This window comes from Cynocephalus volans, chromosome X (genome assembly GCF_027409185.1).
Source record: "Cynocephalus volans isolate mCynVol1 chromosome X, mCynVol1.pri, whole genome shotgun sequence".
Classification (NCBI taxonomy): Eukaryota; Metazoa; Chordata; class Mammalia; order Dermoptera; family Cynocephalidae; genus Cynocephalus; species Cynocephalus volans.
Window position 1 is genome coordinate 117,206,799 of NC_084478.1, and position 13,743 is coordinate 117,220,541.

At 48.5% G+C, this 13,743-nt stretch overlaps 1 protein-coding gene across 1 annotated transcript; it reads right to left on the minus strand.

Annotated features, from left to right (window-relative positions):
• Positions 1 to 4,640: 4,640 nt before the first annotated feature.
• Positions 4,641 to 7,291, minus strand: RIPPLY1 (ripply transcriptional repressor 1). The gene is made up of 4 exons (XM_063084856.1): positions 7,146 to 7,291; positions 6,159 to 6,234; positions 5,456 to 5,520; positions 4,641 to 4,893 (listed from the first exon to the last, which is right to left on the minus strand). The coding sequence occupies exons 1-4, from the start codon at positions 7,289 to 7,291 to the stop codon at positions 4,641 to 4,643; spliced, it is 540 nt and encodes a 179-aa protein (XP_062940926.1).
• Between the last annotated feature and the right edge of the window lie 6,452 nt (positions 7,292 to 13,743).

Here is a 13,743-nt window from a genome sequence, read left to right on the forward strand (position 1 = left end):
TGGGGACAATAATTGTGCCTTTCTCCTAGGATTGTTGTGATTACAGTACCATAGGAGATAACAAGTGGAATGAGACAATGGGTGTAACGAGACGATGGTGTAAAGCTACAATAGCAAGTGCCTGGCAAAGAGTGAGTGTTGTGGCTACCACTCACTGAGCACGCACCCTTTGCCTGGTTTCTATACCCAGGCTCCTGTGCTTGCAGGGAGGTTGCTACAAGGCTTGCTATCTGGGGATAAACCAAAAACGTAGTAACCAACACCAGATTCCTGACAGGTCAATACAGGGAACTTAGGCTACCTGACATCCTTGTTTGGAAGGAGGATTGGCCCCCATTCTACAACAGGGGACTGGGGAGGAAAGGGAAAAGCACATCCACCCACTAGATAACCACACAGGTGCATACGGTTGCAGAAAGGGTGTGAGAAGTCGGGGTTGGTAACGCCCACTGGGGTAGGGCAGGGGGCTTTCCATGGCCAGAGGCAGAGGAGAATAGTCAACTGGTTCAATGAGCGTGTGCTGGCTGGGTGGGGGAGTGGTAAAGAACTACAGAGGTTATAGTGAGAGGGTTAAGAGCAGAGAGCTGAACTTGACACCCAAAGGGAGTGGGCCTGTGATAAAGCCAGCATGAAGCAGATAAGGAATTTGAACCCAGGCACATCTGCTTCCAAAACCCATGCTCTTAAGCATTGTAGTATTAATGCCTGGCACATAGTAGGTGCTCAATAAATATTTGTTTAATGAAGGAATTCATACTGCTGTCTCTTTCTGGCAGGTTTTCTCCCTCTGTATCTCCACCTGTGCCCATCCTTGAAGGCCCAGCTTTAAAATGCAACCTCACCCACAACACATGTGCCCTCTCTCTGTTGCTGGAGATAACAGAGTGGGGGGACACAGGAGGAAGTCATTGACTGGGTGGCGAAGTGTTGGGGCACTAGGATGGGACACCTGGGTGGAGATGAAGGAAGAACTCTGAGTTTTGTGCACAGATTTTCTCCTGAATTTGTGCACTGGAGTTGAAGTTGCTACCAGGATAGGATACACCCATAACAAAGTAACTCACGCTGGGCTCTGATTAGTCAGAACGGTGAATTCCAATCACTTAGCAACCATGGATGGGGAGGAGGATTGGAAACTATTTCAGGACAGTCCACTAGGAGGAAAGTTAAACAAAATGTCTTCCCAGTAAATGACAGCACATGGGCAGTAAGGGGTAGGGACAAGAAAGAAGAGCTCATTCTGAGTTAAGAATTACTGCTCCAAGGGTTTTAGGGTCTTTAAGTCCCTGGGGATTTAGGGATTTGTAATTCTATGCTATACAATACTGTAAAACCAAGGATACTGGGATTCCAAGGATTTTAAATCCCTATAGCCTACGGTATAAGGACTCGAGCAATTTTTGAACTATGAAATGCTGGGAGCTTAGGACCCAAAACAAGGATTTTAAACGGAACACTGGACATGTTAAAATCCTAATTAATCCCCCTTCGGCTTCAAATCAATCTTCGTTTAACTCTTGGGACAATGGTTTCCAAATTGTCCTTCCCACAACCTAGGGATCCCTGAAGCTGCCTCACAGAAGGAGGTGGAGAGAGTCAACGAGAGATAGAAAACCGGGGTAGGAATTCTGAGTCCCCCGTTGTGGCTTCCACCAAGGCAGCTTCATTCTTATTTGATTTATATGTTGGGTTTCTGCATTCAATTCAAAAGAAGGATTTTCCTTTTAAAGCACACACAAAAAATAAGTTGTAAAACCTCTGTGGTAGGCAAAAAGGACCAGGAACCTGTGGGCTACCATTTGAATGTAAAGAGTGGTTCAGAAAGTCACACTTGGACTCTGTTTCTTTTTTTTTTTTCCTTTTTATAGCAGTTTTAGATTCACAGACAAATACAGCAGAAAGTACAGATAGTTCCCATTACCCCCCCGCCACACACTCACACACTTTCTCCTATTATGGACATATTACACTAGTGCAGTACATTTGTTACGATTGTGAATCAATATTGATAGATTATTATTCACTTAATTTTACATTAAGGTTCCCTCTTTGTGTTGTGCAGTTCTATGGGTTTTGCCAGATGCATAATGTCGTGTATTCACCATGACAGTGTCATACAGAATAGTTTTACTGTCCTAAAAATTCTCTGTGCTCCACCTATTCCTCCCTCCATTGCTCCTTCCCTCATCCCCCTTTTTAAATTTGTTTTTTTGTTGTTGTTTGTTTTTGATGGATGCAAACACTACAAAGATGCTTTGACTGCTAAACCATCAAATGGTGCCAGGGAGAGCATGTGGAAATGACTGACAAATCAGTCATTAGTGGATTCTAGCTTATAAGCTCATTTCTTTCATAAAATCAATAATAGCACGGACTACAACTACTATGACTATGACTACTACCATTTATTGTGTGCTTTTATCATGTGCCAGGGGCTGTACTAAGTACTTTACATATACAAGGGTACTTCAAAAAAGTTTGTGGAAAGATTCATATTATCTTTAATTCTATTTCTCCACGAACCTTTTGAAATATTCTTGTATTATATCATTGAATCCTCACAACAATCCCAAGAGAGAAAGCATCATTATTATCCCCATTTTACAGATGAGGAGCCTGGGCTTGGAGTGGATAAGTAACTTGCCCAAGGTCATACAGGTAGCACATGGTAGATTGCACTTTATTTACAAGTACATACAGAATGGACTAAAGGAATCAAAGTGCTCAAAGGTCAACTGCCGGGCAGCCTTAATTAAGGAGCAAGGTTAAATTTTGACCCATAGATGGCAGTAGTGTGTGAGTTTGGTGGCCTGCTCAAAGCTGTGTCCAATTCAGGGAAGTCTCAGCTAGGTCTCAGCACTGAGGGAGTCTGTCTCAAGTTGAGGGAAGAGAGAAAGAAAGATGGCCATCATTTTGCTCTTGAGTCAAACGATGTTACCTTGTCCCCTTTGTAGCTAAGCAAAGATCCAGGGAAGCTGGAAAGTGAGAGAACAGTGGTGGTTCTACCAAGAGCTGCTTTAAGAAGACCCAGGAATCTTTTTCCTTGTACATTTGCTGAGCACCTCCTTCGTGCCAAGCAGCATGCTGTGTGACAAAGTCCACATATGAGGATATCAAACACAGCCCCATCTAACTGCATAGGAGGGGGGGCAGACGCTATGGTAGGGGAGGCACTGGAGGTATGGGGGCCTGGGGAGGCTTCCTACAGGAGGGGTGTCTGAGTTAGTCCTATTGGATGAATAGGAGTTTACCAGGCATGCAAAGGTGGAAAGGTGTTCCAGAGTTTTAAAGCCACAGAGGTGTCAGAAAACATGCCACATTCAAGGCCAGGTAGTGTACATTTCAAGTGTTGAGAGATGAGCCTGAAGAGACAGGCAAAAACAGACTATTGGAAGGCCTAGAATAGCAGGCTAAGGACTTGATTTGTGAGTATATAACACTATGTGTGCGCATACACGTGTTTTGAGTAGAGAAGCCATAGGTTCTCAAGGGGATCTGTGACCCCCCCCCAAAAAAAGACCTACTATTGGGGAGGCAAGGGCATAACATGGTCTGATATGTGGCCAGTGTGGAGGATGCATTGCAAAGGGACATGCCAGGGGCAAGAAAATTAGTTGAAGAGTAACTGGGGCAGGGGCAAGCATGAAGGCCTGAGCTGTAGTAGATATAAAGGGAACCGAGGAGATAAAATTGATGGGACTTTGTACCCCCCAATCCCCCTTCCCACATGCACACAGTCATTTCTGAGGCTCATATAAGGCTGTGCCTCTCACCTTCCCCTCAATTCCCATTCCTACTTCCCACTTTCAAGCTGTCTTTTGGGGGCCTTTTTGCTCCCTTTCCAAACTGTCCTTGAAGTTTAAATCAAGCCTGATCTCACGAGTTGATGAAGAGGGCCTGGCCCCATGCTAGGTCCTCAGCCCTACATCCCCATGAAGAGAAATCTGTCAACTGATCTCAGGTAGAGCAATAAATTGGCCTTGATCTGGTCTCTGACCCTCTGCCCATGACTTCACAACATGGGCAGAGTTCAGTTAAGAAATCAGCACAGTTCCAAGAAAAAGGCAAACATCATCTAGTTTATTTTTTCTCCTGATTCATCTCTTGCCAGCACACAGACTTCAATGGATAGCAGGCCAGATTGGGGGGGTGTTCCCCAGAACAAGCTGATTCTCTAGATGCCCCATTCCCTCCCTGCAAGACCCATCAGAAAGGCACACCAACTTGCTTGGATCTGCTGTTGGTATCCCTGGAAATAAAGCCAGCAGTCAGGCTTTCCATGGGGAGACCAGACTAGGTAGCCATGTGGGAAGGCAGGGGAGTCAAAGGGTCCTAAGGAGTGATTGCTCCCTTCTGCAAGGGCATGCCCTGTCCTGCTCTGCTTCCTGGGGACTTCGGAAAGCAGGCCTTTCTCCCCCTAGAGCTTTTAGGACCTGGCAACACAGCAGCTGCCCAGATAACGAGATGCCAGAGACCTGGGCACATAGGCCAGTTGGGGAAGCCAGGTTGACCTGGGCAGCTTGAGGACCCAATCTTCAGTCCAGAAAGCTGTGCCTGGAGACTTCTTGCTAGTCGATGCCTGTGGAAACTTGCCAGGCATACTGAATCCCAATCAGACTAACTGCTTCAGTTTGGACAGGTCAGGGGTGGGGAAGGGAATGAGCTGTGTCCCTGTGTGGTGCGGACCCTGGTACCCCCACACACCCTTCTGGTCCCTTTTCATCTGCCTTCTCTTCCTCCTCCTCTTCTTTGTCTTCCTCTTCATCCTCCTCCTCTTCTTCGCTGTCTGAGTCTTCATACAGGTTGATGGTTGCCTGGACAGGGAAGTTATGCAGCAAAATCTCCCCAGCACTGTATAGGTAGTCAAAGGAGCGGGATTTAGGCCAGAAGAGCCTGTGGACAGAGAAGAAACATGGCCCCTAACTGAGACAGGCCTCATATGTGCAGAGGGGCCACTAGGGCTAAGAAGGAAGCCAACCCCTAAACCCCTTCTCTTAGCTGCAGCAATGGGGTCAGAGGGAAAGGTAGAAGGAGAGGTTTGAAACCCAGCCTTCGGAATTGTTACAAAATGGCTCCAGACAGGAAGGTAACCCCTAGTGGCCCTACAGTGGCAGGGAGGTCCAGCCCCAGCTTGTATCAATTCTGGTGCTGACAGCTCCCCTCCCCCCCAACCCAGGAGGCTTCTAGCCAAGAAATTCTCCAGCCCTGTGGCTCCCATCTCCTGCTAAGGATTTCTCCACTGACCCATCCATAGGGGCTTTCTTAGGGGTCACTGACAGTGCCTCCGGGGAAGGCAATGTTGGCCACGCTCCTCAACCTCTCTGGGCTTCAGTTTCCCCCGTGTGAAACAGTGATCACAGCAGTGCCTCCTTTCTCCTGCTTCACAGGACTGTTGTGAGAATTGAAAGAGCTAATGGCTCTATGTCAAGTTTGGAGCTTGGTGCCAGAAGCTTACCTGACGGGGTGATGGAATTGGGACTCAGCCTTGGTGGCCTCAGCAGCTGTTGCCCCACCAGTGGCCTGTCCAAAGCAAAAGCTAGCATGTGACCCAGAGTACATGGCCAGATAACTGCCTCCTCCATATCAGAGGTCAGAAACCTGCAGGTAAGATGAGCTAGAAGAGAACTTAGAGGTCTCTAGGTTCCAGCCGCCCCCCACACCCACCCCAAACGAGGGGCCCTGTCTTGGTTCTGGTTGAAAAACATGTGGACAGAGTCCTGGGGGTTGTTTGCTCCCTGCCCCTGTTCCAACACCTGTTTGGAGGCTGTCCAAGGGACAGAGTTCTACTGGAGCAGCAAAGATTCAGAGAGTGGGTAGGAGAGCCCCGGGGCAAGGTGCCCGGAGATGGGATTCAAGCACCAGCCCAGCTACGCACTGGCTGCGGGGCCTGCCCAAATCCCTTCCCCACTCTCAGCCTCAGTCTCCTCATCTTTCCAATGCCACAGAACCCTGTTGCCAGCCAAAACAAAAGCGAACTTTTGGCCTGGCCAGTTAGCTCAGTTGGTTAGAGCACAGCCTGATAACTCTAATTGCCAGAGAAACCTCACAGAAAGGTGTGACGATATGAGGTCAGGGGCTCTCTGGGAAGGGACCTGGTCAGTGTGACTGTGTGTGGCTGCGTGTGCATGTGAACATTTATCACAAGGGTGCAGACTCACCAAATCCACCAGCTTCCTCACCTGCCTTGGGGGGTCACTTGTGGAGGAGAGCCAGGGCCTCCAAAGATAAGCTCTTCTAGGAGAAAGAGGAGAGATCAGTCAGTGGAAGAAGAGACGGAAACCTGGGCTCCCTAAGCTAACAAAAGAGGCCTCCAAAAAGCTTGGCTCAGGGGCCATCTGCTCCAGGAAGCCTTCCCTAAGGCCCCTGAGCCCGGGCCAGGCCAGATGCCCCTCTTCTCTGCTTCAACATTGTTATCATTGCTTTTATCACACTGTTTTGTAATTGCCTGTTTACTTGTCTTTGAGCTTCTTAAGCTCAAAGATATGTTTGACTATCTGAATTCTCAACACCTAGCACAATGCCTGGTACACAGTAGGTGTTTCAGTAAATGTTTGTGGAATGTTAAATGTTTGGAGAAATGAACAAGGGCTGGGTGGAAAATATCTTCCCTCCTACCTCCTGTTCCCTAAAGTACAGCTTAGAGCCCCACCATCTTCCTGGGCTGGGGAAAGGCACTGGAAATATTCCCGGGCCCACTGCCTCTCCACTGGACTTCCAGAGGTAGGGAAAAAGCGAATGAGAATCTTGGGGTGTGGGCAAGAGAAAGACAGTGCCCCAGTCAATGGCCTCTTTTAGGCTTTGGCCCTCTTTCCCCTCACCCCATGCCCTGCAGTCTAGGTCGTGTTCAGCCCAGGTCTCAGGGCAGTCTCTTCTGTGCCCCTCAGTGGACTCAGTGACCTGGCCCAGGAGAGCCTGGCTGCTTGACCTTAAGTTCTGGCAATGCCCACTATCCCCAAGTCCCCTCCTGCCAACCAGAGGGTTTAGTGAGGTCAAAAACCAGACGAGATATTCCAGCCAGAGATGAAGAGGGCTGTGTTCCCTTCATAGAGAACAGGGACACCTGGGACAACGCATTTTTCTTCCTCTCGCAGGAACTCCCTCCCCCAAGCCTGAGTTCAGGTAGCCAAAGGCCAAGTTCCACTTACCTTTCACTCCGATCTACACCTTGTCCAGAGGAGAGAAGGGGCGATGGGCCTAACAGGCCAGGAAGTGCCAGGGGGGCTTGTGCTAGGGCCGGAGCTGGGGCCAGGGCTGGGACAGGCGCAGCAGCAGCGGGAGCAGCAGGGTTCATCCTTAGAGCGCCAAGACCAGGCAGGCTGTGGGGTGTCCTATTTCTTAGAACCTTCTGCACTCTTTTGGCCTTTCCTGGGAGACCCTTTTATAAGCCCTGCCTAGCCTCATAAATTATTCAGAGCATGCAAGGGGCAGTGTGTGTGTGAAAATTTAGGGACGGGGCTCAGGGAGGGAGAGCTGGGTTTCTGGGTGTGAAATCTCTCCCAGTTGAATAAACAGGGTGTCAGTGGGGGCTGTGGGGTTTGCTTTACCTCCAAGTCAGAAAGGAAAACACAGAAGGGGCAATTTGCACACCATTTGTGTAAATTCCGCAGGCAGTAGCAAGGCCCAAGGCGGGATGGAGGGTAGCTCATTAGCACCCAAACCACAGAGAGTTGTCAAGGACAGAGGACTAGATAGGCCTTTAACAAAGCCAGTTCCCAGCAAAAAGAGACAGCTGACCCCTTTAAGGACAGTGCGACTCAACTCCCAAATAGATTTGCCAGGTGGACCTGATACAGGGAGCCCGCCATTAAGCACATCACCTGGGTTAGGAAGAAAGCGAGTTCTGGGTAGAGCTGGACCAGTTGACTGTGAGGTAAACCTAAAGTCTTTTTTCAACCCCTTACCCCTTACTGGTTCATTTGTAAAAGTGCTCTCTCCAGCCTCAGCAGCAAGTGGTCCAGGGAAGGAGAGCAGGCAGAATTTTGCAGAGCCTCCAGGTCAGATTCCAAACCTCAGAGCTCAGCTTGCAGTTCAGGAGCCAGAGTTCCGCCTGGCCCAGGCCTCAGTTCCCTCATGTGTGAGATGAAGGTGTTGGCTCAGTGGTCCCAAAGGGCCCTGCCAGCCTGAACACTCTGTGATGGGGGCTGGGTAAATGGGTACTGACCCCAGGCAAGCCCAGAGGTTTGAGCACAGTCCTCAGCCTTAGACAGCCTTCTGGGCTTTTGCCAAAAAGCTTCCAGTTACAACTCTGGCAGGCGCCTTCTGCCTTAGAGGTCTTGAAAATATTCCTCCTGACCTCAATGTCCAGCACCGGCACAAATTTAGCTTCTTGGATGTTCATCAGAGCCTGGTTTGTAATCATCAAAAATTAGAAACAACCTCAATGTCCAATAATAGGAAGCCAGTTACATTAATTAGGGTAAATCCTTGCAACCGAATACTAAGCAGGCGCTCACACTCATGTTCTAGGAAGTATAATTATCAACACACAAAGTGAAAAAAAAATCAGATGCTAAAATAGTATGACTACTTTGATTCAAGGGCTCCTCTTTTCTCTGTTCACCTACCCCCCACTTCCACCCCACTTCAAATTCCAGCCCCTGTGTTCTTTGTAGCAAAGAAAAATTGAAAACAACCTAAATGTCTCACTTTAAAAACCTGGTCAAATAAATCATTGAACAGTTACATAATTCCATATTAAAACTGGCATGATGGAAGAATGAGGGAAAACTAATATACTGAAGAGTGAAAAAATAAGCCTCTAAAATATTACTTAGAGGATGATTCTATTTTGGTAAGAAAAAAATGTAGAATCTATCATTTGCAGAGAAAAAAGACTGGTTAGAAGACAAAATGTTACAGTTGTTCCTGTGAGTAAGAGTAGGGTAGGTTTTTATTTCCTTTATGCCTTCTGAATTTTCTAGAAAGTTCCACAATGAACTGATATTATTTGGTTAATAAAAAGTAAAGACACATAAACAAAAAAAAAAAATTAAAAAATGCTTATCCGTGGAGAGAAAACTATTGGGGAAATGACAGCCATTTTCAAATATTTGAGGATTAGACTGCAATGAGATTACTTATTCTGGGTGACTTCAAAGGGCAGGGCTGAGGCCCATGGGTGGAAGCTACAGAGAGACACATTTTGGCTCAATCAAAGGAAAACTTTCTAACAGCTCAGCCACCACCTAACCCAAGGGCCTGGCCTGGCACTGCACCGGCCCTCAACAAACAGAGGTTTATGATGTGAGGTAAAAGATTCCAGTGGAATGCGCTGCCTGGGACTCAGGTGAGCACGCTGTCCCTGAATTTTGTAAGGGCAGGCTGGATCCTAGATCCCGAAGAGGGAAATCTTGGGGTGGGAAAGAGAGCTGCTGGGGAGCCTGAGCTTCTATCAGTCTCCGAGAGTCCTTGCTAAGTTTACCTTCATGAGATGAGAAGTTGCTTATACTGCATCACTGGCTAGAATGAGTGAGGCTGAGAAAAGGAGCCGGGCTGAGAAAGGAGACTGGGCTGGAAGGAGATGGCATGCAAAGGATAAGGAAGCACAAGAACTATTGTCACACCCTAGGATCTTTTTGTCTTCTAGGTGGCCTCTGAAAACACGGAGGAGGGAAAAGGAGAAGAGGCAGCCATTCCTCCTGGGCCCAGGGCTCATGCCCAACCACACTCAGCCATGCCACAATCATGCCACTTCCCACCTTGAACTAGTGCTCCTTCAGCCATTCCCTTCATGTTGGGGGGCTGCCCTGTACCTCCACTCCCCTGAGCAGGAGACCTCAGGGTGCCCTTGTACCCAGCTCCTAACATGCTCTCCAGGAGCCCAGGGGGCCTTCAGCCCTGTCTCCAAGGCTCTTCATTCTTTCTACTCAAGTGCTCTGTCATGCCACCTGCTGAGAACTGCCTCAGGCTCATTCACCTTGTGGGAGATGAAGCCACTGACCCCTCTTGTTGACCTCTCGCCAGCCTGTAGGATCTAAGGCCTGCAAGGGTTGCTGGGCAGAGGGCAGAAGTGGGAGCCTGGCTGTTTTCTTTTGCATGTAGCACAGAACAGGAGTAAGGTGGTCAGCAGGAAGGTCTGGATCAACCAAAATGGAGAACTTCCTATCAACACAATTAGAATCGTACCTCTGTTTCTCCTAACAGCCCTATGGTGATTCTGGGTTTTGTCAGCGACTGCTTTGCTAGACCTTCCTAAGAGAACTGGGTGCCTCCTCTGGGCCAAACCCTTTGCCAGGCATTGCCTAGCAAGGGAATAGACTGGAAAGAGGAAAGAGCTGTGAACCCTGCCTCGAGGTGCTTATAGCCTGGTGAGGGAGACAAGACCAGCAGGAGGAAGACAGACTCAGTCAACCTCAGCTGGGTCCTGGTACCCCTCAGTCATCCCTTGTCAAGTCCCCAGCCCCAGCCTCCACTTCTCCCTGGGCCACATTCCAAACTTTCTTCAGCTCCCTTCCATGTTCCTGTCTCGCCCCTCTCCCTGCACGGAACAACCTCTCCTCCTACTTCCCTGAGAAAACAGAAGCCTTCAAGCGTGAATTACCTCAGTGCCCTGCCCCACCTCCCAAAAATTGGCCTGCCTCTCCAACTTCCTTCCTCTCCAGCCCTCCCTTCTCAGGGGACAAGGTGCCCCTCTCGTTAAAGGCTAATCCCTTTGCTTGGGCTTTGGCCTCATCCAACCTCCTTCTCTGGGCCCTTCCTCCAGACCTTATGCTCCTTCTCTTCAGGGAAGTTCAGCTTCTCTCTACCAGCTCTTTTCCCTCTGATTATAAAATGCCTGTCTCTGTTATCCCAGAAAACGAGCACCCTCCCTTCCCAGATGTGTTCTCTTGCTCCCCTGACTTGCTCTCTCCCTCTCTCAATCTCTCCCTGCCTCCCTCTTTTCTTTCCTTCACCCTCAAATTGTTGAAAGTGGAGTCTATACTCCAGACTTCCACTTTTCCCAGCTTCCCATTCATACGTCAACCAACTGCAATTTGGCCCCAGCCCCATCATCCCAGTGAAAGCGCATTGCCAAAGGTCACAAATGACCTCCTAGCTGCCAAATTCGATGTCCTCTTTGAACTCGGGGTGGCAAAAGACAGTGTTGGCCAAGTCCCTGTGTCTGAAACTCCCCTTCCTCTTTTGGCCTCCGTGATCACTCTCTCCTGGTTTTCCTCCTGCCTCTGGAACCATTCCTCATGGTCTCTTTTGTTGACCTCTCTTCCTCTGCCCACTCCTCAAATTGGTGGTTCTCAAATTACAGTCCACAGATCAGGCACATACACAGTGATGTTTTCAATGGGTCCCACCAAAATGAGAAAAACTTCACTAGAGAAGTTTTTCAGTAATCTAAATGTATTCAATTATTAATGACCGTCCTTCATTCTTACATTATGCTTTTTCTATTTTGAGGGTGGTAAAATGTTTTCTCTTTTTCAAAATGATGGCAATGGTGAATGTGAGCTTATTTCTTTAATGTTCCTACTTGGCAAAATAAAATGTTAGTTTCTCTATGTCGGTCCCATAAATGTTTATTGAATGAATGAAAGAATGAATTATATTTCCAGCCTGAAATTTTCCCAGGTATCTCAATTCATTCCAAAACTGAATTGTTTTTCTCCCCCACAAACCTCCTCTGTACCCACCTCCATAACCAGTATTATATTGACCCAGTCACTCAAGCAAAAACCCTGAGTCACCAAGCCCCCTACTCATTCTTCAATTATGGCCTCATCTGTCCTCTCTACCTGGATGCCCGAAACAGCTTCCTGCAACATTCTGCTGTCCTTGACTCAGCCTTTCCAATTCACTCTCCTCACTGCTGTTCCAGTGATCTTTCTAAAACATAGAACTGAGTATGCTCTTCTTCTGCTTAAAAACTTCCAGTGATTCCCAATTGCCTATAGGAAAGGTCCAAACTCCTTTTTGTGGCAGTCAAAGCCCCCATCTGAGACTAGCCTGCCTCTGCACATCTCCATTGCAGCCTGATTTGACTCTATCTCCATTCTCCTACAGGACATTCCTCTGTAATATTTTCAGGGTTTAGGGCCTCTGAATGTTCCAGTTCCACCCTGTATCAGCTTGATCACAGAGGAGGGAAGACTCAAAGTCATTCATGGGGCAGTGCTTTTCAAAATTTGGGCTTAGGTTTGGATCCCTATATAGGGATGGCCGGTTAGCTCACTTGGGAGAGCGTGGTGCTGACAACACCAAGTCAAGGGTTAAGATCCCCTTACCGGTCATCTTTAAAAAAAAAGAAAAAAATTTGGGCTTAGAATCAATTTAGTGGGTTGCAACCAGCATTTAAGAAAATGAATAGCAAATATAAGAGTAAATCACACACGAGAAGGATATGTATTTTGCTGTGAAACCTTTAGTCATATGAATATATCTATATCTACACATAAAGATATGCAAATGCATGTACTGGATCATGCTGTAAAGTATATTTCTCACTGTGGGTCACAGTCAGGAAATTTGACAACACTGAGGGGGTTAATGTAGATGTTATTCTGTGAATCATTTAATCAGTGCTGTTCATGTCACAGTCCTTTGGTCTCAAAATGGCTCTGGTCTCACTGGGGAGTAAAACAGACGTCAGAAGAATGGATAATGTTAGGAAGACTTCATGGAGGAGGGGGAGACTGGGCTACGCTGGGTTTAAGAAGGCAGAGAGGAGGGGGAAATGTAATCCTGGCAAGGAGAACTGGCACGGAGGCAGATAATAGAGCAGAGAACATTTGTTAAACATTGATGTGCCAGGCATTGTTCTAAGCACCTTGCATGGATTAATTTACGTCCCACAAACAACCCTATGAGGAAGATACTATTAACAGCTTTATTTTATAGGTGAGGTTAAGGAACTTTCCCAAGGTCACAGAGTTCAAAATGACAAGGCTGAGATTTGGATTCAGGCAATCTCTGTGCTTTTAACCACTGCACTGCCCTGCCATTGGGGGTCAGGGAGGAGAGTGGGCTGCCTGGGGAACAGCAAAAGCCTAGGCCGGCAGGATATGGATAGGAGGACCTTGAAGTGCCAGGTCGAAAGCCCCAGCAGTGGGTTCTGCTGTCACCTACGGAAAGGAGATCTTTCTCTTTCTGTCCAGCCTCTGCCTCTCGAGCCAGGGCCCCGGGGGGTGGCAGCAGGAAGCCTGGATGCCCATTGAGGGTGCCAGGTGGAGGCAAGAAGCAAGGCAGGGTGTGGTCTGAGAGAGGAGGAATGGAGAACATACCCCACACCCACCCTCCCCCTCCGCCTGTCCCCAAAGCAAAAATAGCAAATGGTGCCTGGGGCCTCTGTCCTCAAGTCCAAATGTCCCAAATGTGCCATGTCTTGGACCTAGCCCCTCGGGTTCCTGGGACAGGGGTCCCCTCTGGAGAGCAGTTTGTCGCTGCCTCTGCTCTCCCCTGCACCCTCGGCCTCTTGGCCCGCCATCTGAGCCAGGGCCGTGGCCCATGTGGTGCGGGCTGTCTTGGCAGAGCCTCTCGCAGCTCCCCATTTGCTCCTCATTTGGGCTGCAGAGGCCTAGAAAAACAAAGCCCCGAGGAAGGAAGAGGGCAGGCGGGAAGGTGCTTGGGAAGTTCGCTCCCAGCCAGCTCCTTCTTCCTTCCTTCAGTCGGTCCAGTTCCATCCTGGGCTCTGCGGCCGCCTCTCTGGCCTCTCCAGCCCCTCCTCTCTGAGGCAGCCTCCTTTCCCGGCCTGGCCTGAGGCCTGGGGAAGCCGGAGTGATGCTGAAGTCTCAGTACTGCAGTCGTTTCTCCTGT